The sequence below is a fragment of the Marmota marmota genome, unplaced genomic scaffold (assembly GCF_001458135.2).
Source record: "Marmota marmota marmota unplaced genomic scaffold, marMar, whole genome shotgun sequence".
Taxonomy (NCBI): domain Eukaryota; kingdom Metazoa; phylum Chordata; class Mammalia; order Rodentia; family Sciuridae; genus Marmota; species Marmota marmota.
Window position 1 is genome coordinate 5,205,605 of NW_026000102.1, and position 27,707 is coordinate 5,233,311.

The 27,707-nt window shown below is 53.6% G+C and overlaps 1 protein-coding gene across 14 annotated transcripts in view; it reads left to right on the plus strand.

The window, feature by feature from the left end:
* The window catches only part of Nphp4 (nephrocystin 4), a 91,860-nt gene that overhangs the window by 43,392 nt on the left and 20,761 nt on the right, over nucleotides 1-27,707 (plus strand). For 13 of the 14 annotated variants that reach the window (XR_007340809.1, XR_007340810.1, XR_007340811.1 and 10 more), the window contains 6 exons: nucleotides 9,233-9,294; nucleotides 11,018-11,116; nucleotides 12,386-12,537; nucleotides 12,675-12,866; nucleotides 13,460-13,647; nucleotides 26,669-26,829. Coding sequence is in view for 11 of the 14 variants with exons in the window: in XM_048783737.1 (XP_048639694.1) it covers nucleotides 9,233-9,294; nucleotides 11,018-11,116; nucleotides 12,386-12,537; nucleotides 12,675-12,866; nucleotides 13,460-13,647; nucleotides 26,669-26,829 (854 nt within the window). In the remaining 3 variants the exon portion in view is untranslated. The remainder of the gene's footprint in view (nucleotides 1-9,232; nucleotides 9,295-11,017; nucleotides 11,117-12,385; nucleotides 12,538-12,674; nucleotides 12,867-13,459; nucleotides 13,648-26,668; nucleotides 26,830-27,707) is intronic. The other variant, XM_048783736.1, reaches the window with a different exon arrangement.

A 27,707-nucleotide genomic window follows, 5' to 3' on the forward strand; every position in this document is an offset into this window, starting at 1 on the left:
CATGCCCTTGCTGTTGCCAGCCTTCTGGTTGGCACCATCAGTGGACATTGACCACCTGCATAGACCCCTTTTGACCAAGGGTTTGCTGAAACAGAGACTGAGTCTTGCTGGAAGCCAGGCAGTCAGCAGGACACCTCTCCAAGGAGCTTCCCCTCACCTGGTCGGTTCTCCCTGGCTGCTGCCCTCCCTCTCCCCGTCCACTCAGCAAGTGCACTCGGTCTGTGAGCTCAGGTGCTCTGAGAGGCTGTGTGCAAACCATCCAGCCACCACGTGTATTAGGTGGTGCAGGGATTATGGTCAAGGGGGTGCATGGTGGGGTCAGGGAGTACATGGAGGCGTTGCACCTTCTGCTGAGTCTTGCAGTGAACTTAAAACTGCTCAAAAAATAAAGTCTATTAGAAAAACAAAGGATGAGGAAGGATGGAGGGGTAGAGAGTGACTGGTCTGTCATCCGTAATTCGATTAACGTGTGTTCAGGATTTCTGCTTCTAGAACTGAGGCTCACCCGTGGCCAAGGCCAGCGGCTTGTTTTCTGTAGAGGCCATCTAGTAACTACTTTAGGCTTCGCAGGCCAGGCGGTCTCTCCTCAGCTGCTGGACTCTGCTGGTGTGCCCCAAAGCCGTCGGATGACAGAAGAGGCGTGGGTGTTAAGACGTGGCATGGCTGTGTTCCAGCAGAACTTCATTTACTCTCCCGGTTTGACCTGGGCCTGCAGATGCGAGTCTTAGCTTTCCCTTCCTCTTTCTTCATCAGGAGGCAGCTTCCCATCTTTTCCTGCTTTAAAGTAGTTCCCACAGAAGGCAGACCTGCTGCTGGGAGGTCGGGGAGACGCCTCTGCCCCCCCGGAACCTGATGCCTTTTGAAGGTTTTTTTTTTTTTTTTTAATTTGTTTTTTAGTTGTAGTTGGGCACAATACCTTTGTTTTATTTACTTGTTTTAATGTGGTGCTGAGGATCGAACCCAGGGCCTTGCATGTGGTGGGCGAGTGCTCTACCGCTGAGCCACAACCCCAGCCCTTGCAGGGTTTTTGATGACCATTTACATTTCTTCTTAAGAATATTGATCTGTTTTGGTTTCCTCCTGTCTGGAGCTGACTTTCAGAACACACATCCTTTGGAGCAATGGCTGACCTCACCTGGTATAGAGCTGCTGGGATAAAGTTGCCCTCAGTTCTAGAATTCTGACTTGAGTCTGTGATGAGACTCCTTTCTGGTGTCCTCCTGACACTGGGCTCTTCCCAGACGTCATTAGTTTCTTAAAGAACTAGCACTCGGTTTTACTGATTGGTTCCTTTAAGTTTCTGTTTTTATCCTTATTTCTAATCAATTCAGTTTTAATTTTATGTGCCTCTATATTAATTCCATCCTTTCAGTTTCTTCAAGTTTTTAGAAAATTGAAAGCTTAATTATTTCTCATCCTTCCCATCCACTTTTTTTGTGTGTGTGTGCTGAGGATTGAACCCAGGGCCTTGTGCAGGTGAGGCAAGCACTCTACCAATTGAGCGATTTCCCTATCCCCCCATCTATCATGTTTAATAGTAAAAGTTCTATAGTTTTAAGTTTTCTTTCCAAGTATAGTTTGGGCCCCCATTTTATAGTTTTGTTTTTTGTTTTTTGCTATTTTTTTTTGGTGCAGGGGTTGGAGCTCAGGGCCTCATTCATGGTAAGCATGTACTGTACCACTGAGCTGCATGCCAGCCCTGTTTGCTTTCAGAATTTGAGAGTGTTTTAAATATCCCCACATTAAAAAATATATGTATCTATTAAACCCTTCTTGCCTTTTCTTATGGAAACTTCTGGTCTTTGAAGCTCAGCTCGAGGGTCTTGTCTGTGACAGAGCTTATTTCTCTAGCATCCCATGGCCTTTGGAGATACCGCTGTTTATTTTTTATAATAGCATGTTGTCTGCTATTTTTGGACTATGTTAGTCAGGTTTGCTTGGTAACAAATAATCCCCAAATCTGGGGTTTAAAACGAAAGGCTTTATCTTTTACTATGTGCTGGTTGCAGTTGGAGGTGGCTCTGCTTGTCATGGACCTACATGGAAGTTGCCATCTTGAGTATTGCTGTTCACCAGCCAGACAGAAAGGGAGGCCTTGAAAGGACCTTGTTCCATCAGCGAGGATTGTGGCCCAGAAGTGACACTTGCTCTCCTTCCACCTTGTTGGCTGCACGTAGCCATGTGCCCACCCAGGCTCAGGGGACTGGGAAGCCTCTCTCATGCACAGAGGAGATGAGAGGCAAGTGTCTGTGCAGCCTAGACTGCCGTGGAGCATCTCCCCGTGGGCTGTCTTGTTACTTTGCATTACCCAGTAGAGTCCTGGCCACAGTGCGGCATGGAGAGAGGTGTCTGGTCAGAACTCCTGTGTGCGCTAGGGTAGTTTAACTCAGAAGGAACAGGAGAGGCGATCTTGGCCATCCCTTGACAGGAAGCTCAGAGGCAGAGCTGATGTCAGGCACGGCTGGGTCCTCATAGTCACGTGCTGTCCCCGAGACGATGCTGCCGCCCTGTCCTCCTCCGGCCCTTCAGCTCTCCTTCCTTAGACGTGGCTTCCTTCTCCGTGGTGACCCCGGAGCTCCAGGGCTCTCCCTGGGATTAGGGGTTCCAGCAGAGCACTTGTTTTGTCCAGTTGTTCCCGTAGAGTCCTGAGACAGAGCCCCTCATTCTGCAGTGTCACCTGCCTGCACGCTGTAATGACCAATGGAGACCTGGCTGGGGACAGAAGGTCCTGTGTCACATGTCGCTTGTGGTGTGGAGGTTGGGCCTGTCCCTTATTGTGTGGTCAAGGGCTGGAGGGTGATTCCCCAAAGGAAAGCCATCAGGAGAGAGCATGGGTTTGGGCAGAGTAAAGCTGGCAGGGGCTGGTGGCCCTGTGGAAGATGGGCCGAGCCCCAGGTCCCCATCCTGGGCCCTTCCCGACATTGCTGCACTGCAAAGTTGTCAATGAGTAGGCACTCGAGTCCTGCCTGTCTTCCCACAGGAGAGGCGTCCTTGGCCATCCCTTGACAGGAAGCTCAGAGGCAGAGCTGATGTCAGGCACGGCTGGGTCCTCACACTCACGTGCTGTCCCTGAGACGATAAAGCTGCCGTTCTGTCCTTCCCACAGGGAGCAGCGGCCTGTCCTCCAGCAGCCCTCTAGACCTGGGCGGGGAGTGGCCTCAGGGCTCAAGCAGTGCTGTGGGGCAGGGGAGGGGCCTCAGGGTGGCCCCCACAGAGTGGCCCCCACAGAGTGGCCCCCACAGAGCGGCTTGCAGTTCATCCCCATGCTGGTGGCCAGAGGGGCGAGTTATTCTCCTGGGCACACGGGGCAGCAGTGAGACTGCCTGAGATGCAGAGCCACTGGGTGCACACCTGTAGGTCCTTACCTAGAGATTTATCTTCACGTCCTCTGCAGAGAGGTGTCCTCTTTGGTTACTGGAAGGGTCAGAAATGGAGCCGCCGTGCAGATGAACCATAGTAGCACGATGTGTGCTTCAGCTGCTGTGGGACTTGCTGATCCACACGGATGGAACCTGATTTCATTTGGCTTATTTAATTTGGATTTATTGCTGCCTTCGTGTTGTGTTAATATGATCGCCTCCAGCTCAGGTTCCAGGCATTTGAAGACATTGCCTCCCAAGACCCATCTAAGAGGCTCAAACAGCCACGAGTGCTTAACTGATGATGGAAACTTTCCTGCTTCAATATTTTACCAACTTGTACGGCTCCTCTGGAAGTCTTAACGATATGTGGCTGTCACTTTAAGTGAGGTGCTTTGGCTTTCCATTATGAATAATCCTTTTTATTTTTCCTATAAAATTGCCAGGGAGCAGAGGTCTATTCATCACCTACAGGGAGAGAGTGTGCACAGAGCCACTAGAGGGCACTCCGTCGTTATGTTTTATAAACTTTAGAATTTCCTTGACCCATATTTTGCTTTTGAATGTTCCAGGGGTACCAGAATTTTGGATCATTTGCTTTAAAGCTTTGAAAAGAGCCCTGTAGCAGGAGCTGTCAGACATGTGCAGCTGTCGTGTTTCCTGGAACATGTGGAATTGCCCTTGTGCTCCAGCCTGCCTGCCGTGCTCTTCCTGGTGGAATGTCCTCTCCGACAGGCAGCACTGGCTGACCCTGGTTCAGGGGAATCCAGTCAGTCACACAGCGGCAGGAGAGAGTTACAGCCACCCTTGGTCACTGTGGGCGTGTGCGTCCAGGTTGCTGAAGAACAGCCAGGGTGTGGTTCAGGGTGGGTGTGGCTTTGGTGAGGGCCGTGATGTTTTTGACACTGACCCCGAAGGTGGCCCGGGTGCAGGGCTCTGGCAGGCTGTGGAACATCCCCTGTCCATCTGGGTCTAGTCCACCAAGATGGGGCACGCTGTCCCCTGGCTCCCTGTGGTCTGTGTGCGCTCAGCATGGAGACCCACGCCACTGCCATGTCTCCCTTTATCTCTTCTTGGATTTCCCCCATTTCCCATTCCTGTGATCAGAGTCTGAGGAAGAAAGACTTTTTTTATCTAGAAGTAGGGGCAAAGCCCTTTAGTTGGGGTACTGCTAAAGAGGGATTCATCCTTATTTTTTTTTTAAATATTTATTTTTTAGTTTTAGGTGGACACAATATTTTTATTTTCTTTTATGTGGTGCTGAGGATCGAACCCAGTGCCTCACGCATGCCAGGTGAGCACACTATCACTTGAGCCACATCCCGAGTGCCCATCCTTATTTTTACAGTCTGGTGGCTGGAAACTGCTCTTGGGCATCTTTCTCTAGATCCCACAGATGCGTCTGGGACAGTGGTGCCTCCCCCACACCCTGCTGTGTGGCCACAGGCTCCTCTGCTGCCCACGTGGCCTTTCCTTGGCAGGGGCTGCTGCGAGCTGCTAGGCAGCAGCCTCCTGGGGTTGCCCCTTCCCACTCCTCCTTCAGGATCTTGCTCTCCCCTGGGGTAACTGGCCCTTTAGTCACCTGAGGGTACTGGGCAGTTGTTCTGCAAACTGAATGTTCTCCTCCATCAGGTCCCTGGCCCGCCTGCTGCGGTCTCTTTCCCTCAGCTGCAGGCGTCTCAGGAAGGCAGCTTGGATTTGTGGGTTAAGAGTCCAGTGAGGCCTCCTACCCAATGAGGCCCTCGGGAAGATGCCCAGGGGACCATACCCACGTCTCCAGAAAGGGCGCCTTGCCTCCATGCGTTTCCTGCTGTGTCGAGGGGCTCTGTGCCCCCAGCCTGGGACGCCAGAGGCTGCCCCCCTGTCCTCTTAGCTGTTGGTCTTTATGTCTTGCTGTGGCTGTGCAACGCAGGCAGGTGATCAGTGAGCGTAGGAGGTAGAGGTGGGAAAGCACTCTCCTTTCTTTGCCTTATTTCTGTTTTAACTTTTTTTTTTTTGTGTGTGTTAATTTGCATACCAAGAAGGGTCCAGCTAGAGAGGACAAATGGTCACTCAGTAGCTCCCTAGTTCAGGAGGCAGAAACCAAGCCCCTCTCCCCTGGTGTCCCCCTCCTGTGGTTAACCTGGGAATGCGGGGGTTGCGGGGGCTCACCTTGTGCGCTGGTCCTGGTCCCTGTGTGCTGCTAGTGGAGCCACCTGCTGGAGGAGCAGAGCCCTGCACCGGCTTGCTTCCTGTGGGATGGTGGTGAGCGGGGCTGATGGGCATGGCTGGAGAGACCTCTGGCTGTGCTTCTAATGTGGCTGTTCTGAGCAACAGAGTTCTTTACTGTTCTCTGTTCAACATGCGTCATCAGGACCACCTCTGCTGAGGACAGGCCAGGGTACAGGGGCTCAGGTACCTTGGGAGTTCTCGCTGCCTGGAATTTGAGTATGGTGTCATGGTGTAGCCTTTGCCATTCTGTTCATCCACAGTGCTGTCGGAGAACACCGGCGAGGAGCGCTCCTTTCTGGAGCAGAAGACAGAGGCTGCATTAAGCCTGGGTCTTTGTGTGACTCGGTGGGACATGTGCCCGCCTGGCTTGGGGTCGTCTTGCCTCCTGAGGTCTGCGTTGAGTCAAGTGTGGGTGCCTGAGCTTTGCAGACTAACCCGACATAACTGGAGTGGACTGTCGAGATTTCGTTGACAGCGGTTTGTGGCGTGTGGAGACTGATTGGAGAGTAATGGAGTGTCAGGGAAAATTAGTGTTCAGATGGGAGGCAGGACCTGCTGCCGGGGGGCCCGGGGTCTCCCTTGTCTCCAGCAGTTAACAGGGGCTGCTCCGGCCAGCGATCTACTACAGTGTCATGAACCACTGATTTAGTCCCTCTTGCCCCTTCTTGGTGCTGGTGGCCTCCAGCTGCTCAGTGTGACTGTGGAAAAGTGCGTCTCTGGGTCCCTGTGCTCCTCTTCATGTCCAGCTCACTTACCTGAACAGAGTCTGTGCTGGACCAGACACTGACTCTGGCCCTGGGGTTGGAGCCCGGCCTCCACTGCACTCTTTGGGGAGAAGCAGCTGCTAATTGGTGTCATTGGTTTAGCCGGCGTGTCTCTCAGCTCTGCTAATGACCACTGAACTGACGTCCTACAGGTACTGTATGAAGACACGCTGATGCACAGGTGCAGGGAGAGCCCCTGGCAGGCCACGCAGCTTCAGTGGGCTCACGGCAGCCTGCCACACGGTTCCTCCCTCTCTTTCTTTAATGTAGATGGGGTCACACCCTCTGAGTGGTCAGCCTCTCGCTCTTTTCACTTTAAACCTGTCCTGCTGTCCTCACATGTTGGACTGCCCAGCTGACCTCCTCTGTCCTGCATGGCCATGTGCCAGCTTTTATTTAGGCACCTGTTTTCAGGGGCTCTTGGTGCACTTGCAAGGTGTTGCTCTTCTTGCTCTGTCTTGGGTGTTTCTGCACATGTCCCTGGGCACAGGCAGGCACCTGCTCGTGTGTCCTTGTGCACACACATGTTGCCTTGGGTCCCGTTTGCTTTCCCAGCATACACTGGTGTGCTGGGGGAGTTGGGCTTCTCCGCCAGGCTTGCCGTCGAGCAGGAGGTCTGGGGGGGCACTGCCTGAGCACTCGGTGTTCTCTGGGCAGGAAGCAGCAGCTTAACCAGTGGCCACTTTGTCAGTGTTAAGATGAAAAGATTCGAAAACGAGTTATTCTGTGGTCTTGGTGTATTCCTCTCAGCCCATTTTTCCTGGGGGGTGTGGATTTGACCCTCTAGCCTGGGGCTTGCAGCAGGTGTCTTTTCCAAAGACTGCCGGACCCTCTTTTAGGCTGTTTTGCTCTCTTGGAAGGTACAATTGCATAATAAGTCACAATATAAAGAACCACCTGAACACCCATAGCGCATCGTGCCTGAATCTGAGACTGGGGGAGGGCACAGGACGCTCGGCGTGCTTCGGTGGAACAGCCTCTCAACACTCAGGTTTTCCTCGCCTGCAGGATGCTCGGAGCACGGCTCCTAAGTGCCGGCCTTCTCTTAGCTGAAGATAATGGAACCATTTCCTGCAATTTTTCCTCGTTACCGAAATCAGCCTGCAGAGTTCTCTGAGACCCCATTTTGGGTGGAACAAAGCAGACGTGCTCTGGCAGACGTCCTGTTTCGCTGCAGGCTCTCTTAGCAGGTGGAGGGGGGGGTCTGTCGCAGCAGATGCCCAGGACCCTGTGGAGAGGTGCAGCTGGGGGCTGGTGGGGTCGGCGGCACCCCTCCGCTGCTCCTGGTGAGGGAGCCTTCCTGGGAGCCAGGCTCGGGCTGGTCTGCCTGCTCCCTCAGAAGCAGGGGAATGCACTCGGGAGCTGCAGGCTCTCCTGACAAGACTGTTTGAGGGCTCCTGGGAACCCCATTTAACTGGCTTGTCAGAGGACAGGGCCCCTGAGCGGGCACTGCCTCAGCGGGCTGGGTGGTCAGGTCACTTGGGCTGCAGCGCTCCCTCTGGCCATCCCCTCCAGCAGGGCCTCAGCCTGCAGTGAGCCGGCCACCTCCCAAGAGACTGTGGAAGCCCAGGTGGGGCCAGCAGCTCGAGGGCCAGTGGGCCTGGTGGTGCTCCTTTGGGTGCTGTTCTTGTGTTTGGTCCTTCTGGACACAGTCTCTGTGTTCTGCTGTGGTCCAGACTGGGACAGGAAGTTGCTGGCCATCTCTGTGTGGATGGCATCTGCACTGTGAACATGTGCCCGCCCCGAGCTGCGTGCCCTCGAGGACAGGATCCAGGAACGTCTGAAAGAGCCATTTGCCTAACCTCTCATGGCACATGTAGGCCCCGTGGGAACCTGGGGAGCAAAGGCCGCAGGGAGGGGAGCCAGGGGCGAGCCTGGTGGTCACATGTGGCTGGGCAAGACCCTGGGGAGAGGGCCTGATTTCTCAGGAGTTTTGGGTGATTCTGGAAGCTCAGGGGGTGGGCAGAGTCTGTCCCCATGAAGATGAATGCAGTGAGCTGGCAGGGCACAGCCTGAAGACAACTGTCCCTTGAGGGCTAGCAGCAGGGCCTCACTGTAGGCCAATGCCCAAGGCTCACATCCTGTGCTGGCTGCAACCTGGCCTTCGGGGCCAGGGCACAGAGGTGCCTTGTGAGGCTGGGCTCCACTGTCAGCGGAAGGTGGTGACCACAGTGGGGGCAGGCAGAGGCGTGCGTGAAGTGAGCATACGAGGGTCAGTGGCCGTGGGTGGGTGTGCCTGGAAGCACCCCTGCTGCGGCAGGCGGCAGGCTCCGGGGGCTTTGCGGGAGGCCGCTCGCTGTGCAGGTGGCCGCAGGCACTCGGGCAGCAGCCTTGGCCTCTCCAATGCCAAAGATGTTGTCCGCCGCCTGCTCCAGGAGTATGGTGTGAATAGCCGGCCTCCACCCTCCTTGGCAGGCCTTGGGAAGCCCAGCTTGCTGCTCCCTGGAGTAAACAGGACTCAGGGACCAGAAAGTATCCAGTGGGTACTAACGGGGCCACCATCTGGGCTGTCGTCTCTGTGGGTTGGACCAGGGAGCCGGGAGCCCTACTCTCCCAAGACAGCAACGTGTGCGAACCTTGAACACTGATGGGGAGCAGAGCGGATGTGTTAAGAGATCTCAAGTGTCCAAGAACTGTCCTGTGTCACTGGGCCACACTTAGACTGCACAGCTCAGGAGGAAGGAGGTAGGCAGAGCATGTGAGGCGGAGCACGGCAGGCTCGCTCCAGTCTGATCTCCAGCGGAGCCTCGTGGAGCGTCCGCCACCTTCTGTGCAAACTGCTGAGCTTTGGGACGGCACTGGAGCTGCTGCTGGCTCTAGTGTCGACAGAGTGGAGAGAGGTGTCAAGATCGGCTGCACTGAACCCCCGAGGCTGACGGCTCCTGTGCTTCTTCCCAGGTGTGCCTGTGCCAGTACCCCGGGGTCTTGCGGCCACCCAGGACTCGCCTGTGGGACCGGGGGTAAGTCCAGGCCTGACGGGATCCACTTCAGAATTCCAGAATAAGCCCCAGTGGACCCCTGAAGGCACTCTTTGCCTCCTTCTCATCCCTGAGGTGGGGCCCGCTGGCTGGGGGCGTCTGGTGCCTTCCCAACTTGTCACGTAGCCTGATCCTGACACGCTGACTCAGCGTGGGGCTCTCGGTGTGGTGGCTTCCTGCTGCCATCAGAGGTCTCTGTAGTGTCTCCAGGACATGCTATGCTCTCCTGGCAGTCATGTCTGCTGGTGGAGATGCCCTTAGTACTGAGGGCCTTTTGTTTTTTTCAGAGACACTGAGGTATAGTCTTCACCCTTCCCTGACCTATTCGGCCAGGAGAGAGGGCCAAGGCCACATGCGGGTGCACTCAGGGCCACAGGTGTGTCAGCATGCACCTATGTGGGCCGGTGTGCAGAGGAGGGCTCTTCCAGGCTTGGCCTTGATGCTCGGTGGCTGATATGGCTGTGGTGTACTGAGCTGCAGGGTGCTCCCCGTGGCCCTGGGTAGCTCTAGCGGCATGATTTTGACTGAGGTCAGAGTTGGCTTGTTCTTCCTGGTGACTTTGTCTGCTAATGCTGCATGGAAGTTGACTTCTAGAAAAGTCAAGTGATTTGGTGACCCAGGCTGTCTGCAGGAAGTGGCTCTAGTGTGGGGCACACAGCTTGGGAGCTGGGCCCCAGGGGAGCATCTGTGTGCTGGAGATGCCCGGCTGTGGACTGCCTCCTGGTCCCCCGCTGGCTTAATCTGGCATGTTCCCTGCAGCGGTTTCCACGTCGCCCTGAGTGTTCAGGGCCACAGGCAGGGAGGGCTTACAGTGCCCCCTGGTCTCGGGGGCTTAGCAGGACGAGTGGTCTTGCTGGCTCCCTGCAGATGCTGCCAGGATGCCCTGCCATCCTGCTCACCTCCCTTCTCCAGCTCTTCTCTCACTGACTTCTCTGTGTTGGCACCTCCTTTGGGCCTCTGTGCCAGCTGTCCCCACTGAAAGTGAGCATCCCACAGCAGCGTGTGCTGGAAATAGCATCTCCAGTAGAGTGCAGCCCCCCCCCGCCCGCCCCGCCTTTTTTCCAGGCATTCATTTTCCAAATATAAACATAAACCTTTCTAGAGGCCTGCCATGTGCCAGGCCCCACGCCAGGCCCTTGCCATGGATTCTCATTCATTCTCACAGGAGTCCTGCAGGTCAGGTGCCATGATCATCATTTTTTTTTTTTTTTTTTTTTTACAAGTAAGGGTACTGAGGCAAAGAGGCTGGCTGACCTTCACAAGGTCACATGATAAAGAGGTGGTGGGATAATCTGTCTCCAGAGCCCGTGGCGGCTGCCTGTATAGTCACTGTCTTGGTGGGAGGCTCACAGGACAGGGACATAGGTAACTGGGTCAGACGGGAGCTTGGAAGTATCCAGTCCAGGGGTAGAAGTGAAGCCCAAGGGTCTAGCCCAGTCCACCCTGGAGTGGAGACTCTTGCCCTCGTCTGCTTGCTTCTCCTCACTGATGTGTTTTCATTCAGATCGTGGTCTGTGTGCTGAGGGGAGTTTAGGAGAGGCTCTAGGTTGCACACAGCTGCTGACCAGGAGGCTGTGGAGTTGCTCTCTTCTGCAGCTGGCTCTGAGTGTCCTCTGTTCCCCTGGATTTGTGTCGTGTGTGTGCGCATGCCTGTGTGTGAGTGTAGGGGGTTTCATTAGCTGATTTGAGTTCTCTTGCCTTCCAGTTGTCACTTTCCCAGCTGGTGACTTCCCCGCAGTCCCCGGCTCGGTGCCGCTCAGCCAAAGCCACTCCACGGTCACCAGAGGGCTCCCAGCCCCAGGCAGTAAGTGCCCCCCATGCTGCCTCCTGCCTCACATCCCCCCGACTGCTGGCAGGCCTTGGGATTTTGAGCTGTGCTGGTCCTTGGTGAGGTGACAAGGACCTCAGTAGGCTCTGAGACGTGGGCTGTGGGATGGGTGGGGTGGGCCACTGTGTCCCTCTGTGCTTCCATGGAGAAGCACATTCTGTCCTGGAGAATGGGGAAAGATGTGGTTCTCGCCACGGTGGGTGATTGACTCAGGCTTGGTTTCCCTGAGCCAGCGGAGCTCAGCTGCTGGCGGGTCTGTTGGTGAAAGGAGAAGGAAGGTGGCAGAGGGTGGAGGAGGAGGCTGAGCTGGGCCTTCCTGGCCGCTAGGGGAGGGTTCAGGTGGAGCCGAAATAGCCTCTGCTGCCCCTGACTGTGGGGATCCCTGCAGAGCTGGTCCTGCGGACTGCACCTCTGGTCTCACGCTGGTAGCACGGAGGAAAACGGTCCCTTCCGGTCATGCATTAGCAGGCACTCCTGATGTGAGCGTCCGTGCCACCCTGCTCTGAAACACGCCTGCAGTTCCCCATTTGTGAAGCGATTGCTGTCTTTTTATTTTTGCCTGAGACATCATGTGAGAGCTGTCCCTGCTCAGCAGAAGCTGCGAGTGTGATCCAGTGGAGAGGGGGCTTGGAGTCCCGCCGTCCCCTCCACCCAGATAACCTGCCTCAGAGGGAATAACTAGAAGATTCAGGACTGGCAGGGGCCAGAGCAGCATCCAGACGCACGGGCCAGCTCTGAGATTTGACGTTAACATTCCATCTCAGGCATCAGATGTCCCCAGTGGTATTGGCTTGTTCATAAACTTGGTGGTTCCTTTCTTGCTGTTTCTTTCTTTTTTTTTTTTAATATCTTTATTTTATTTTTATGTGGTGCTGAGGATCGAACCCAGTGCCTCTCACACATGCTAGGTGAGCGCTCTACCACTTGAGCCATAACCCCAGCCCCTCTTGCTGTTTCTTGACTTACAGATAATCATGAGAAATAAAGGAGTCACGGTTAAGATTTTGGAAGCAAAACAAATAATGTGTTAGCATAAGCATATCCCAAGTATTAGATGGAACATACTTATACTAAAGTCATTCATTGTTCACCTGCAGTTACAATATAACTGAGCCTCCTGTGCTTGTGGTGGTGAAGGCTGACAGCCCTACAGAGGCAGTAGTCATCAGCCCCCTTAGAGCTGAGCATCCTTGGTGGCTGCAGGTTGGGGTCCCGTGGCCTCACCTGGAATCCCATTTTGTTTAGCAGGAGTTTCCTTTGGAGGGCGGGGTCTCTCATCTGGAAGCCGACCTTAGTCAGACTCCCTTGGTCCTGGAAACCCCTGTTGCTGAACCTTTGCAGGAGCTGCCCTTCACCCCTCTGCATGCCCCCATTGTCGTGGGACCCCAGCAAAGGAGGTAAGGTGGGCACCAGGAGGGGTGGGGCCAGGCAAGTGCCCTCTGTCACACCTGCCTTTGATTAGCAGCTCTCTGAGAAGGAGAAGAGCATCTCCGCCCCTCTCCCGTGGGCTGGCTGAGGACTGTGTCTGTTTCAGTTCTGGCAGCCAGCTCTCCAGAGCCACCATGGTTCTCCTGCAGTCCTCCGGCTTTCCTGAGATTCTGGATGCCAGCAAGCGGCCTGCCGAAGCTGTCAGTCCCACGGATCCCGTGCACTTCGACTCTCAAAGGGAAGAAGCGGATTGTCTACAGAGCAATGAAATAGTGCTGCAGTTTCTTGCCTTCAGCAGGTAGCGGCTGAGTTTCCAGTCTGCCACGCCCCTGCTTCCTTGTGCTGAAGAGTAGCTGTGACGTGGCTCTGACCTGGCAGATGCTGTGTTCAGGACTTGTTGGACCTAGCAGCACTGTTTTTCAAATTAATTGATTAATTTGTTCTTCGTTAAAAAAAATAATTAGCACATACTTGTGTGTGTTATGGGGTGCAGTGTGATGATGGGATATACGTATACTATGTGTAATGATCAAATCAGGTAATTAGCATTCCCGTCTCCTTTTTTTGTGCTGGGAACCTTTGAACTGCCATCTGATTCTACTTTACTTTGGCTAGGACCCACCCAGAACCATTCTGAGTGCCAGGGAGCCCTGCTTTGCCCAGGCTTCTCTCCTTAATTAAAATGTGCATGACGTTTGCCTGATTCCCAGACGTCAGGGTAGCTCTGGGGCAGCACCCTCAGGCCAGGAGACTCACTGTGCCTGACGTGGCTGCGGCCCTCCTGAGGCCACAGTGAAGCTGTTTTAGTGACTGTGTCCCTGGGCAAGCGTACATCCCACCCAGGCGCTCTGCTGTGGCTGCCTGATTAATCAGAGCTGTTGTTGGGTGCAGAGTGGCCCAGGATCACCGAGGAGCTCCGTGGCCAAAGTCCGTGTACTTCACGTTCCAGTTCTACCGCCTCCCACCTGCCACGACGCCACGGCTGCAGCTGGTGGAGCTGGCTGGGATGGGGAAGACGGGCTCCGGCTCCCTGTCTCACGTCCTTGTTCCCATTAGTAAAGACGGCTCCTTTGACACTGGTAAGTGCTTGTGCAGTGCGACTGCTGAGGCCTGCACCGAGTTTCCTGTGTGCATGTCATCATTAAACAGCCCATGCACGGCCAGTGCACCCACACCCATCAACTGCACCCACCCTGGGCCTCCCCCACCCAGTCATTGTAAGTCATTTGTAAATATTTCCTATGTTCCTCCATAAAACAATGGAGTCTTTTGAAAACTTATGCTGTCATAGTAAAAAATAATTCCTTAATATCATGAAATATCTAGCTGATGTTAAGAATTCCTCAATAATTTCATAACTTTTAAAATATTAGTTCAAAACTCCTGTCTATGTGTTGCAACGGGTGCACCTGTGTGCTGCCCTGGGGATTGTGTCTGCGGTGGCTGCCACCATCCCGTCTCTCTCTTTCCTTTCTCTGTGGAAGAGGTGTTCTGCAGAGCATCCATCCCCCAGTCTGGACTTTGTTGAGGCTCTGAAGTTAAGGCTGTCTCTCTGTCCCCTCTTTTCCTGAGTCAGGGATCCATGTGTGATTGGGTGCATGGTTTTGTTTTTGTCAAGGATTCTTTGTAGTGGGTGACTTGGACTCTGTCTCTGCAGCACTGTGACACCCGGCTGCTTCTTCCTCTGGTACAGCAGCAGCCATCACGACTGTCGCATGCTATCAGTCATTGCTGGAGGGTGCACAAGGACACATCCTGCTTTGGAACACCTTTGTGTGCCGGCTGGGTGCTTCCTGTCAGCCTTCGTCACTGTGACACCTACCCAAGGAGAACAGCTGAGAAGCGGGAAGGTTTATTTTGGCTCACAGTTTCAGGGATTTCCGAGCATGGCTGGCTGCTCCCTTGCTTTGGGCTTGAGGTGAGGCAAAAGTTCATGGCAGAAGAGTGTGGCAGGGAAGAGCTGCTCGCCTCTTGGAAGCCAGGAAGCAGGGAGAGAAACAGGAAGGGGCTGGGGACGAGAGGTGCCCTTTAAGAGCATGCCCACCATGATCTTCCTCCAGCTAGGCCCCACAGCCTGCGACTCCCGGGAGTGGGTTCAGTCATGACCATGAATGCACTGTCCACTGATGTGGTCAGATCGTGACCACTCCCTTCTCCAGGTCCCCACCTCTGAAGGTTGCTGCACTGGGGACCAAGCCTTCAACACAGGACATTCCGGATCCCAACTGTAGTGCTTCTGTGACTCAGGCTTCCCCCATCGGCTGGTCACCTTGAGGTGTAGTGTGCACAGGAAAGGCAGGATATAATAATGGCATGTTCCCTTGTGTCCTCCAAGGGGGGACACCAGTGGCTTTTTCCCTTCTGGTTTTGTTTTGGGTGAGTGGATTCAAACCACAGGGATGGAACGTGCCTGATGTGTTGTGTATTGATGGTTGGCTGTCCCATCTTTGGTTGGTGACATGGCTCTTAAGGGACCAAGCTGGGCTCTGACCACCACTGCATCTTGCGGTGGGCAGTAGAAGGTGGGAAGTCATGCTCAAGAGTCTGGCACCACAGGATGTAGCTTAATGACATGAGCATTGACGGGAGATGAAGGGCGAATGCAGGTCCAGGGTCCAGGAGGCTGCTGGGCAGTAACCAGGCAGGCAGTGTACGAGGACAGCGGCTCCATCCCTGAGCTGCTCACACAGCTCCAGGAAAGGCAGATGGATGGCTGTGTGTGGAGGGACCGACAAACCCACAATCGTAGTGATTTGGCCCAGCTCTCAGTAACCTGATGGATCAGTGGAAGCACAGTCACGGGTGTGCTCCAGAATGTGGTTTGGAAGACGATCCGAGAGAGCGTGCGTATCCTGTTCAGGGGGTGGGTACTATCTGAAGCAAACCTTAAAAATTACAGACACTGATATGTGTGGTTTAGGCCACCAAGCAGGTATCACCCTACCCCAAGAGAATCACTGTCAAATCTCATTTTATAGCATCTTCTGACCATAGTGCCCCAAGGTCAGGACCCACCTTCCCCCCGCAATAGTCTGAACTACTAACTCTAAAGTTTAGAATTTTTCTTTTTAAACACGCTTCTTATGGTGAGTCAACGAAGAAATCAGAGTAGAAGTGACTAAATGAAAAGCTGATATTGTGAGATGCAAGTGGCCCTTGCTGGAAAGGCACAATTCTGGAAGCCTGTGCTGGGGAGAGTAAGAGACAGTGCTAATGTTCAACTCTGGGAGTTTGGGGGAGGAAAACAAAGTCAGTACGAGTAGAAGGAAATAAGTTTGGAAATGAGGTAAATAGGAAACAAGCAGGAGGAGGTCGGCCAGACGGTTGGCATGGTGCGGGGGGGGCGGGGGTCGGCGGGGCAGCAGGTGTGCAGGATGGGGGAGACCACGTCACGCTGTTCTCTATATGGTGTTCATAAAGTGGCTGTGGGAACACGAGAGCCCCCTGCCCCTGCTGGGGCCCGTCCCTGAGCTGGACAGACTCTGATGCTGGTGGAGGTTCACATCTTGCCTGTCGGGGCCTCTGACTCCAGTCTGCTGCTGACCTGAAGATAGGAGGCAGGGGAGGGCCGAGCAACCCAGGCCCCATCCCTCACCAGAGAACCCCCCTCACCCCAGGTGGATGAGCTCTTCCTGTCCTGAGCCTGGGCTGGGCTGAGAGAGGGCCCGGGAGGCCCCTGTGTGGAGGCATGGGGTCAGGGGAGGGAGGCTCTCTGGTAACACTTCCTCCCACATTTGGTTCTCAGATCACTGTCCTTAACCGATGAGTTTACAGTCATGTCCCTGGTTGGATGTTATCCTGGGGGAGAGACCAGTCACCACCAGGGCGGTTCCAACCCTCCAGGGATCACCTCTCCCCAATCGTCCGCCTTTGCTGGTTGAGCTCAGTGACCTGTGGCGCATGGCGCAGCTTGTGTCCTCAGAAGGCTGGAAACAGCTCAGAACCGTGTGTTGGTTTCAGGGCTCCTCCGCCTGCTGCTGAAGCCTCGTCCCTGGGGTCCATTCCCCTCCAGATCTGTCCACCTTTCAGTCCTGCAGCTTATCAGAGGCCCTGCAGTGAGGGCAAATGGCAGCGTTGAGATCACCAATAAAAAGACCAGCCACTTAGAGATGCTCCCGATTTGAATGCGTTTCCACTCTGAATCTCCCAGATAATAATTAAAGTCCCCAGATTAAATGTCTTTGCAAGTTTATGTCTAAAGAAATTAAAGTCCAGAATCAAATTTTCTTGTCATTATGAACTAAAATTCAAAGTGCAGGGCTGGGGTTGTGACTCAGTGGCAGAGCGCTTGCCTCGCATGTGTGAGGCACTGGGTTCGATCCTCAGCACCACATAAAAATAAAATAAACAAAGTAAATTTTTAGTTATACATTGTGCCCATGTATAACTAAAAAAATATTTTATAAAAGTGTAAAATTCTTAAGTTTAAGTCCATAGTTGAATCTCAGCCACAGGTGGCTTCTGCCTGCACAGGTCTGGGGCAGTTATGTGCAGAGGGCCCCTACCCCTAGCTGACTGGTTGGGGTTGGGGCTTTCATGGTCACTCTGAAGCCAGTTCCTGCTGTTGAAATACAACACGGGCACAGAGAAGCTTGCAGGGCTCCAGTCCCACGAGGTAAAACAAAGGGACGAGCTGGTCGTGGTGACACATGCCTGTAATTCCCACTGCCGGGGAGGCTGAGTGAGGAGGATCACAGGTCCAAGGCTATCCTTGGCAACTCAGACCTTGTCTCAAAATGAAATATAAAGGGCTGGGGATGTTGCTGACTGGTTAAGTACCTCTGGTTCAATCTCCAGTACCAGAAGGGGGGCGGAAAAAAAGAAATGGGAGGGTTTTATTTCCAGAGCAGTCTTGGGTTTAATAGAGGTGAGTAGGCGGTGCAGAGGCCCCTTCACCCCCAGCCCCTGCTTCCTTGCTTTAAGGTCGCAACGTTGGTGTGCCACGCTTGTGGAACTCAGGTGGATTTTAATTATTATTTTTTTGAAGCTCATGGTCAATGTTAAGGCACCCTGTGCATCATATGGTCTGAATTTTGGTGAATACAGAATGATTGCACTGCCCTCATGTCCCCTGTTTGTGGCTCTCTGTCCCTTCCCACTAGTCTTTGTCCATCTCTAAGGTTCTGCCCTTTCCAGTATCTCCTGCAGCTGGCTTCGGGCTGGATGGAGCCTTTTCAGGCTGGCCTCTGACTCGGCAGTGGGCACTCCCAGTTCCTCTGCACTCTGTGTGTTGATAGCTTTTTTTCCCTTCTTGTTGGAAGTACTCCATCTTGTGGATACGCCAGTTCTTTTATTCACTCACCTGCTGAAGTGCATCTTGGTTGCCTCCAGGTTTTGGCAATGGTGAACCAAGTTGTTATACTAGGATTGTGAGTGGAGTAAACCTTTAGCTCACTGGGTGAGTGCCAAAGTGTGTGCTGTGGGGCTGTGTATGGTAGCGTGTGTTCATCTGATAAGAAGAGCTTGCCACTTTGCATTCCCACCAGCGACAGTTCCACATCCTGTCTGCATTTGGGTTGGCAGTGTTTGGGGCTGAGCCATTCCAGCAGGTGTGTGGTGTTTCTCGTTTGATTTGCAGTTCCCTAGTGACATGGTGTTGAACGTCTCTCCGTGAGCTTATTTGCCACCTTTATATCTTCTTCCATGAGGCATCTGTTCTGACATCTGAACAGGTGTATCTTTGCTTTGGATGCAGTCTCCTGTTTGATATGTGCCTGGAGATATTCTCCCCTGTCTGTGGCTGGCTCTTTTCAGCTCTTACTGGTGTGTTTTGCAGAGCACAAGTTTTTAATTTGGATGTAGTACAGCCCACAGTCCTTTCTTTCATGGATTGTGCTCGGTGTTGTGTAAAATGTCACTTCCAAGCCTGACCGAGGTCACCTGATTTGGTCCCACCTTGTCTCCTAGTTTTGCAGCTCTGTGCTCCACCCTTTCTGGGTTTATCTCTACAGAAGTGTGGTCCTTACAAAGCGATCATGTCAGTGCAGGGTCTGGCTATTATGCAGAAGCCCCTTGTCCATCCCCACACCTGACCCTAAACCTCCCCCAGGAAATGCTCTCCTTACTTCTGCTTCTGTCCAAAGCATTATCCCTTTTGCATGTGGCAGGGGGCTTATTGCAGCTTGTCTCTCCAGAGACCCCCTCAGCGCTGTCCCTGGCAGTGCCACTTTTGTGGCTGTACAGGGACCCACGGTGTTCATCCTTGCAAATAGGTGCTGGAGTCGTTTCCAGCTTCTGACCCTTCTGGATGGCGCTGCCATGAACTTTGTTCTGGTGTGTGGGGTGTGCGCTCCTGCTGGGGATGTGCCCAGGAGAGCAAGTGCTGGTCCTGGGCTAGCGTGGGTTGGGTTGGGCAGCTTTGCCCAGTGCTTCTGGGATCAAGGTTGGAGCCGCTCCCCAGCCTCTCCAGCTGTAGAGCGGCTGCTGGCCAGTTTCTCTAACAGTCCTGCTGGTGTGCTCCCCCGGCTGGGAACCCTGTGCCCCATGCTCACGGGCCTGAGGGTCTCCTCCCGCGTGAGCGCGTCCTCCGTCCTTGCCCTCTTCTGTCGTCCAGCTGTGTGGGCTCTGCTTGTAGGCCTTCTCTGTCCATCTTGGTGGGATCCTCTTCAGACACATAGGGTGTCTTACCCCTCTTGGGCCTGGCTTCTCTTCCAGCTCTGTTGATGGTCTTTTGCTGAACATTAATTTTCAATTCAAATTAAGTCTGTGTATCAGTCTTCAGTGGATACGTTTCCCTCACTAGACATAAAGGAGTCTGTCTCTGCCAAGTGTTCAGAGGATTCCCTCCTGTGTTGTCTTTCACAAGTTTCATTTATATATTCCGCCTTTATATGCAGACCAGGACTTCCTGTGGAGCTCATTTTCTGTGTGGGAACAGTCTTTGCAGAGTCCACTAAGCTAATGGGGCACACCCACCAGGGTAGTCCCCGGCCACTCCCGGGCCCAGTTAGTTGTTGTAAGAAAGTTTGTTCCCAGAATCCACACTCTGGCATCTGAGCAAGTGCAGGTAGATGGGAGAATGCCTGGGTTTTAGCTTCCCCAGGCTACGCCCCTGTCAATGGCAGAAACCCTGGGTAGAAAGTGGCCCTTGAGACATTGTGTTCTTGGCCGCCTTGGTCCAGCGGGAGGTTCCATGGTGGTTCCACGGTGTTCTGCTGTGGCCGGGCTCCTGCAGACAGTGGTTTCTGTGGCGTTCAGGGGAGTGTGTGTGTGGGCAGCATTTCTTCTTGTCACCTCTTTTCCCTCAGAATGGGATGTCCCTCTGGCATTCCCTCGGCTGTCATCTCTACTCTTTCCAGAAGCTTCCACTGGGTTTGGGGTGCTTCTATCTGTTCACATGGGTCCTTGTCCTGCCCATGTGTGCTTCGCTTGCGGCCTGGACTCCTGCTTTTCTAACATGTTCCTCATGTGGGGTCTTCCCAGTGTGAGGCCGAGGCCTTCGCCTCCTGGGTTGTTGCCAAAGTCATCTTTCGGTCCCTGGCTCCAGTGAGAAGCATTCCTCATCAGACCAGTGCTGGCCCGGTGGGCATGGAGCCTGCTCCTCAGTCTCCCTCCCCTTAGCATGCCTCCCCCTTCCTGGGCCTTCTCCAGAGCCCCACCTGTGTCCTCATCACCAGGAGCCACCGGTGGCCTGTGGGTACTGTCAGCTCTGTGTATCTCCCCCATAGAGCCGTTTATTAAAACACATATTTTTAGATGTTGATGGACCTTTATTTTACTCATTTGTTTATACTTAGTGAGGAGAGTCGAACCCAGTGCCTCACACATGCTAGGCAAGCGCTCTGCCCCTGAGCCCCACCCCAGCTCCCCACGGAGCCATTTGAAAGCAAATTGCAGATAGGTAACGCTTCACCTCCAAATCTGCAGCATGCACATCTTAAAAACCAGGATGCCCTTTCACACACCCACAGCTGTGTGGTCGCAGTTCAGGCACCCTGCAGCCTTCCAGGACAGCCCCAGTGAGCCTGTGTGGCTTCTGATCAGTGTGGGTTTTGAACTGATCAGTCTCTTCCGTCTGGAAGAGTAAGTAGCCTCTGCCTTTCTCGTCGGGAGGCCTTCCAGGGAGGCTGAGTGGGTCTGTCTGGCTGCCCCGCCGTTTTGTGCAGTCTGCTGGTGCATCCCAGCAGGTCTCGCCAGCGGGGCGGTAGGGCTGATGGCGCAGGTTGATTCTGGATTTCGTTGTGAGCACTTGGTTGTCATGGCTCTGTGCTGTAGGTCCCACCCCGCCAGGAGGCACAGGTGTCGGGAGTCTCAGCTGGCCAAGTTACCCCGATGTCTGCAGTGGACAGAGGCTGGTCCCTGTGTTCTTGGGGAAGAACTCTCAGGGCACTGTGGCTGCATGTGAGCATCCGTCCCCGTGGCCGTCCCTCCTGGGCTCCGCCTTCGGCCGAGCTGCCCGTGTCGGGCTTTTCCGGTGTTCTCATCGGATCCTTTATCACCTGCACTCTTCTATTCAAAAAGTACTTTTTCCGGGCTGGGGCTGGGGCTGGGGCTCAGTGGTAGAGCGCTTGCCTGTCATGTGTGAGGCACTGGGTTTGATTCTCAGCACCATGTAAATATAAAATGAAGATATTGTGTTGTCCTCAAACTAAAAAATAAATTAAAAAAAGAAAAGTACTTTTCCTTGGGAATAGGGATGAACCACACCGAAGCCTCCACAGAACTCTGAATAGAGGTTTAGAACTTCCCCTTTTAATTGTCCGCTTTTGGAGTGGGAGGTTGGTGTGGTGGTTAATGGTGGTTACCCTGGGCATTGGGGTCTCAGGCGTCTGGTTTCTGTCCGTGAGGGTCACTTCATCTCTTGGTGTTCTGCCCACTTCTGCCAGTTCCAATGTGCCCATCCCCACACTGGCCAGCGGGAGCCCTCCAGGTGGCCTGGCAGCTAGGCCTGGCAGCTAGCTCCCTTCCACCTGCTCTACTGGTTCGGGGCATGCCTCCCTTCCTGGGCTGTCCAGTGTCCTGGGGTGCTGTGCCCCTGTTCCTGGGAGCCTTGTCCCTGAAGCCGGGGCCTGGCCGCTTTGATCTGGGTTTCATTACTTTGAAGCCTTTCACTGGGAAGAGGTGGGAAGTCCCTGTGCAAGCATGGTTTATGTTGGTTTCTGGTCCTTACTTTATTGATATTTCTCTTACACAGAAAATCGTAGATCTTGGTAAGTTTTACTCACCTGTTGGCCTTGCAGCCTACATCATGGGCTTTGAGAACTGCACTGTTGATGCTGATGGGAGAGCCTGTCCCGACGGAGTTGAGGGGCCTCGTGGCTCTGCTCTGAGGCTCTGTCCCACTGGGTGCAGACGTGATGCATGACCCGGGGCCCTGGAAGTAGTTCTTTCCTTGGTGGAGTTACATTGCCAGTTTGATATTTGGTAGGATTCATTTGTTTCAATTTGTTTTATATTTGCAGTTTTAGATTTGCTTTTCTTCCTTTCTGATTCCATTTTTAAGAACTTTACACAGCTTAAATCCACAACTGTCGTCAAGTGTGTACTGGAGACTCCTAGCCGTCCCGTCGTCCCCTCCTGCTCCTCTCTGTCCTGTCTCCTGGAGGATTTCAATTTCTTGTTTATCCTTCTAGTGTTTTCGTTTGTTTGGTCTTCAAAAGGAAGTGTGTGTATATCTTTGTTATTCCCCCCTTTCTCTCTGCACACTCTTCTGTAGCCTGCACTTCTCAGTGAACACTGTCCTGCGTTCCACTCAACGCGGGCATGGTCTGCATCCCTTTTTATGGCTGCGTGGGACGCTAGGGGTGACTGTTCTGTAGTCTGTTCTACCAGTCTCCGATTGGGGGGGCCTTTGGGCTTTTTCTGGTATTTCACCACCCCAAGTAAGGCAGCCATTGAGTAGCCTGTGCGTCTGCTTCTTTATGACAACTCATGGCTGTGAGAACTTGCTCTGAATCAGTCCGTTTTCAGAGTGCTGCTCCCTGACCCCATTACCTTGCGCCACCCCACCTTTCAAAGGCTCCGGCACCTCAGCACTGCACACTGGGGACCAGGCACATGAGCCCCTGAGACACACTGCACCACATCCACGCCATGGCAGAGATGTCGGCGGGCATTGTGCCAGTGTCCGTCAGCTGCCTCCTCTCTGGAACTTGCCAGTCCTGTTGGGCCTGTCCCCATGACCTTGCCCTCATGGTGAGGTGTCCAACGCTGGGGGTCTTACAGTCAGGGAGACGGAAATCAACCGTGTTAGCAGCTTTTTACCACAGTGACCAAGACGTCTTACCAAAACAACTTAAGAGGAGAGATTTACTTGGGCTCATGGTTTCAGAGGTTCTGTCCATGGTACTTGACTCCGTTGCTCTGGACTTTATGGTGGAACCGTGTAGTGGAGGAAAGATGTTTAACTCCTGGCAACTAGGAAACAGAGAGAAGGGGGAGCCCGGGGAGGAGAGAATCCCCACCTCCTCCAGCCACACCCCACCTGCCTGCAGTTGCCACCCAGAACAATAGTCCTTTAAAATTGCTAATTAATCAAACTGGTTAATCCACAGATGAGGTTACAACTCTCAACCTAATCATTTTACCTCTGGAAATTCCTGCATTAATACAGATTTGGGGGTATACCTCACATCCGAACTATAACATTCTGCCCCTGGCACCCAAAAAGCTCATGTCCATTTCAAATACAAAATGCATTTAGTCCATCTCTGAGCGTCCCATAGTCTTTAACAGTTTCACCATTGCCCAAAAGTTTTAAGTCTAAATTCTCCTCTGAGACTTAAGACGGATTCTTGGTTGTGAGCCCCTGTAATGACGGAAAGCGAGTTGCATGAATCCAATATAAAATGGCACCGAGTGAACATTTCCATCCCAGAGTGGAGGAAGAGGGTGTAGAAAGAAGGACTGGGCCACAGTACGGCAGCCAGCTGAGCACACCAGCCCTCCCGCTTGCACCAGGTGAGATGAGACCTCGGAGGGGCCTGAGCAGTGCTGCCCTGTGGCCTTGCCAGGTGCAGCCCGGGTGACCTCTCTGTGAGGCTGACTTTGTTTGCAGCCAGCATACTTCCTTGGCAGCCTTTAATCCTAGAGGGTCTCCTCTACAGCTTTGGCTTCTCACACCACCCCCTACGTGGCTCTCTCGGGCCTGCCTGCAGGGACTCTGACCCTGCTGCTCTTTGCCTGGCCTCCCAGGCCTTCCTTTGAAATATCCGTGGAAGCCTCCACGACCCCTTAAATCCTGCATTCCTGGAGAGCCGGCATCTGCGGGACCTTGCCAGGATCTTCCACCAGCTTGAGCAGTAGCTGGGCCCCCTGGATCATGGCTGAGCCTGGTAAAACAGAATCCCAGGGAAACGATTTCCCAGCATCCCTGTGTGAGCAGGCTGCCCCCGTGGTCTCTTAAAGAAGTTTCCAGTTCTGCACCCTTGAGCCTGCAATGGGTGTGGTCTTGCTGATTCCTGAGTCGCCATCCTGAAGGCATTTTCCCTGTTGACTCTGCAAAGTACTTAGCTTCTCCTTATTGGTGGTGATCTCTTCAACAGTCACACCTTCCTCAGCCTCAGTGCTGTCCGGGCTTCTTCTCTGGCCAAATGACAAGTTTTAAAAATCTCTCCTTTCTGCTTTTTGCTTCTGATTCTCAAAAGCAAACCTGGCTGGAAGTTGCCAGCAACACACTGTTGTCACTGCCTGAATGCTGTGCAAACTTGAAATCAACCTGCCATGTTAATTAATTCATCACTTTTAAATTCAGCCCCATAGAAACTCTCAGAACATGGGAAAAATGTAGATAAGTTTTTTTTTTCTTTTTTTTTTTTTTGGCCAGAATATAGTATGAATAGCCTCTAGTCCAGTTTCCAAAAGAATCCTCATTTCTCTCTGAAACCTCGTGAACATAGTCTTTTCTGTCCACATTTCTGTTGGCACTGTGGTCTTCTAAACCCAACCAGAATCACCGTTGATTCCCGCTTACACATTCTAAGGCTTCGCCAGCCGGCTTCTCCAAGCTTTTTCAGATTCTCCTACAAACCAGTTCCAGAGGTTTCTGAGCCGCATGGTCAGGTTAGTCACAGTAATGACCCTACTCTTAGTACCAGCTTCTGTGTCAGGTATCTTGGTCAGTGATGAAAAGCTGACATGACCACTTAGAGGAGGACAGTGTATTTTGGCTCGTGGTTTTGGAGGTCTGTCCACGGCTGGCCTGCTCCGTTGCTCTGGGCCATGATGACAGAAGGGTGTGGCAGAGGAAACCAGGAAGGCGGGGGGGGGGGGGGAGTCAGACACACGCACACAAAGATGTGTGCACTTACAGAGCCACGGGGACAAGAGGTAACCCCCGAGTGCACATCCCTCGTGACCCACTTGCCCCAGCCACGTGCCACCTGCATACGGTCAACACCCACGCAGTAGTGCTTCCAGATTAAGAATCCATCAAATGGATCAGTCCATGGGTTAGGTTACAGCTCTCACAATCCGATTATCTCACTTGAACACAGGAGCTTTTGGGGATACCTCACATGCAAACAGTAACATCAGCCTCAATGAAGTTTGTTGTATTTTATCGTTATTTTTTGTACTGGGGATTGAACCGCGGGTGCTTTTCCACTGAAATACATTCCCCAGTCCTTTTTATTTTGAGACAGCATCTCGTTAGTTGCTGAGGGTGTCCTTGAATTTGTGGTCCTCCTGCCTCCTCCCACGGCACAGGATGACAGGTGTGTGCCACCACTGCCAGCCTCAGTGAAGTTTTAATGAGTGAAGTTCAGTGTGTTTTATGCTCGTCCTTTTTTGCGGACTTCTGTTCCTGTCTTTCCCGGGTTTCTGTCGGGCCACCCGTCTACTTGGTCCCGTGTAGGGGCTTTTCATCCATCGCAGTGGTCAGCCTTTGTCTTTGATGTCAGTTGGAATGGTCTCTGCTGTGTCATTTGTCGTTTCCTTTGCTGGTGGTGGGTGTTGCTCTGTGGGTGTGTGACACGGGGATCCCACCTGAACCTGGGTGTCCTGAGCTCCAGCCGGATATCGCAGGCCACTGAGTCCTCAGAGCAGGACCAGGCTGAGTTTGGGGTGAGGGTCTTGCCACCTCTGAGAGGCCATGCTGGGGCATGCTGCCTGCCACTGGCCTTGGTGACCAGCTCCTCCTTGTTGTCCTGGGTTCTTACGTGCCCTTGGCCCTGTGAGATGCCATTTCAGGCCTAAGCAGCTGTTCCTCACCCTGCTTCCCTGGGACCCACCCTGGGGCTGAAGCTCAAGGTCTTAGGCTGTGTCCCTCCCTCTAGTAATTGCACTGCCACCTGTTCTTGAGGACGGGTGGCCTGAGATGGAGTCACAGAGGGAACCTGTGGCCCAACCATATATAAACCTCAGTCCAGTGGAGGACCACACAGACTCCTGCCCCTTCTTCCTAGAGACCAGGGTTCTGCTCCTTGGTGCTTCACAAATGCTGATCCGTGGGGGTAGACCAGGGGTGTTGATTTGAACTTGCCAGCATTGCTGTCCCTGAACCTCATCTAATGGAAGTTTCAGTGGCATTTGTGTCAATTTAGAATTAATGATAGTGCCACTTCAGGACGAAGGCTGGCTGCAGTCGGCTCATGTCTCAGCCCCATAGCCAGGCACTGCCTCCAAGAGGAGCCCACAAGCCCCGTGGGGTGCTGCCCGGCCTGTGTTAGGGCAGCCCCGTTCCAGGTCCCGAGTTCCCACACTTGAACAAGCTTGAGGCACCTGCTCCGCTTGAGACGTGTGTGTGTGTGTGTGTGTGCATGTGTGTGCATGTGTGTGTGCGTGCGTGCACCATATTGACAGCAGATGTCAGCTGCGTTTTTCCTTAAATTCTGCGTGCCCAGAATAATGAGCTTCCCAGCGAGCCTCATCAGGGCGCTTGTTCCCATCCATCATAGATGTTTTACAAGGACTTGGTGAAAGCCATAAATCTTATTTTGGAAGTTTACTGTGTACATTGAAAAGAAGCGTAGTCTTCTGAACATGACTCTTGGCTTTGTTAATTGGGGCATTTTATGATGTTTTTGATTAATGTGTTTTTTAACTATCAATATGACGGAAGCAGAAATTGGTAATCATGACCCGAGCAGAGATCTCTTCAGAGAGTAAAGATGATGAATGACTCCAGTTACTTCTGGGCCCTCATGGGGCCTCCTCGCACAGGGTCTCCTGGCTTCCAGCTGAGGTACGTGGTGGGCCCTGGCTTCCTGAAGCCGGGCGAGCAGCGCTGGTTCCTCCGCTACCTGGCCGTGCAGACCTTGCAGATCGACGTCTGGGACGGGGACTCCTTGCTCCTCATTGGATCTGCCGCCGTCCAGATGAAGGTACGGCCTTGCTCAGTCAGGCCAGGCATGGCTCACAGGGCAGTCCATGGAGAGCTGGTCACCATGCAGCACTGGACTGTGGTTTGCTTTTTGCCACTGAGAACAGTGCTGAGCCCTCTGTGCTCTGAACAGAAGGCGAGGTGTGGCTTGCTGAGCTTCCCTGCAAGCTGGCCTGCCAGGTCCTGTCGTCTGCTGCTCCTTGAGTGTGATGATGTAAGTTTCCCCAGGGCAGGAGCCTGGTGGGTGGCCTTGAAGGTGGAATGCACAAGGGACAAGGGTGAAAACTTGGCATGGTCATCAGTGAAGGAATTCTAGCTAGAATCAACCCCCCCCCACACACACCCAACCGTGCCTGTCCGTATCCTGACACCCAGCTCTGTCCTGTCCTCGCGCTTTCCGCGGCTTCTCCGCAGACCTTCCCTACTGCGTGCAGGGGACCACAGTGGGTCAGAGGCAGACCACCATGACTACTGCTGTGTGCTTCTGCGGGATGTCCTGGGCCTTGCTATCAAGGCCTGTGGGGGTAGGGGGAGGAGACACCATAACCATGGCTCCTGGGTCTCTCCTGCCTCCATCCCATGTGACCACACCCTCCTGCACTCTGGGCCCCTCTATTGATATGGCCCTCTAGCTGCCGCTGAGCATGAGACGCAGACCTGGCCATCACTCTGCCCCTCCTCCGCCATGTGCTCGCTTTCTCTGTCCTCCCATGTGCAGCACCAGGGGTCCCTGACAGCAGGCTGCTGTTCCTGGGCTCAGCTTGTCCCTCCCTCCTCTGATTCTGACTCCCTGTGCACCCTGTGACTCAGCCCGCCTCAGTGCCTTTAGTGAGGAGGATGTGCTCCCTAGGGGTATGGTAGAGCTGTGGGTGTAGGGGC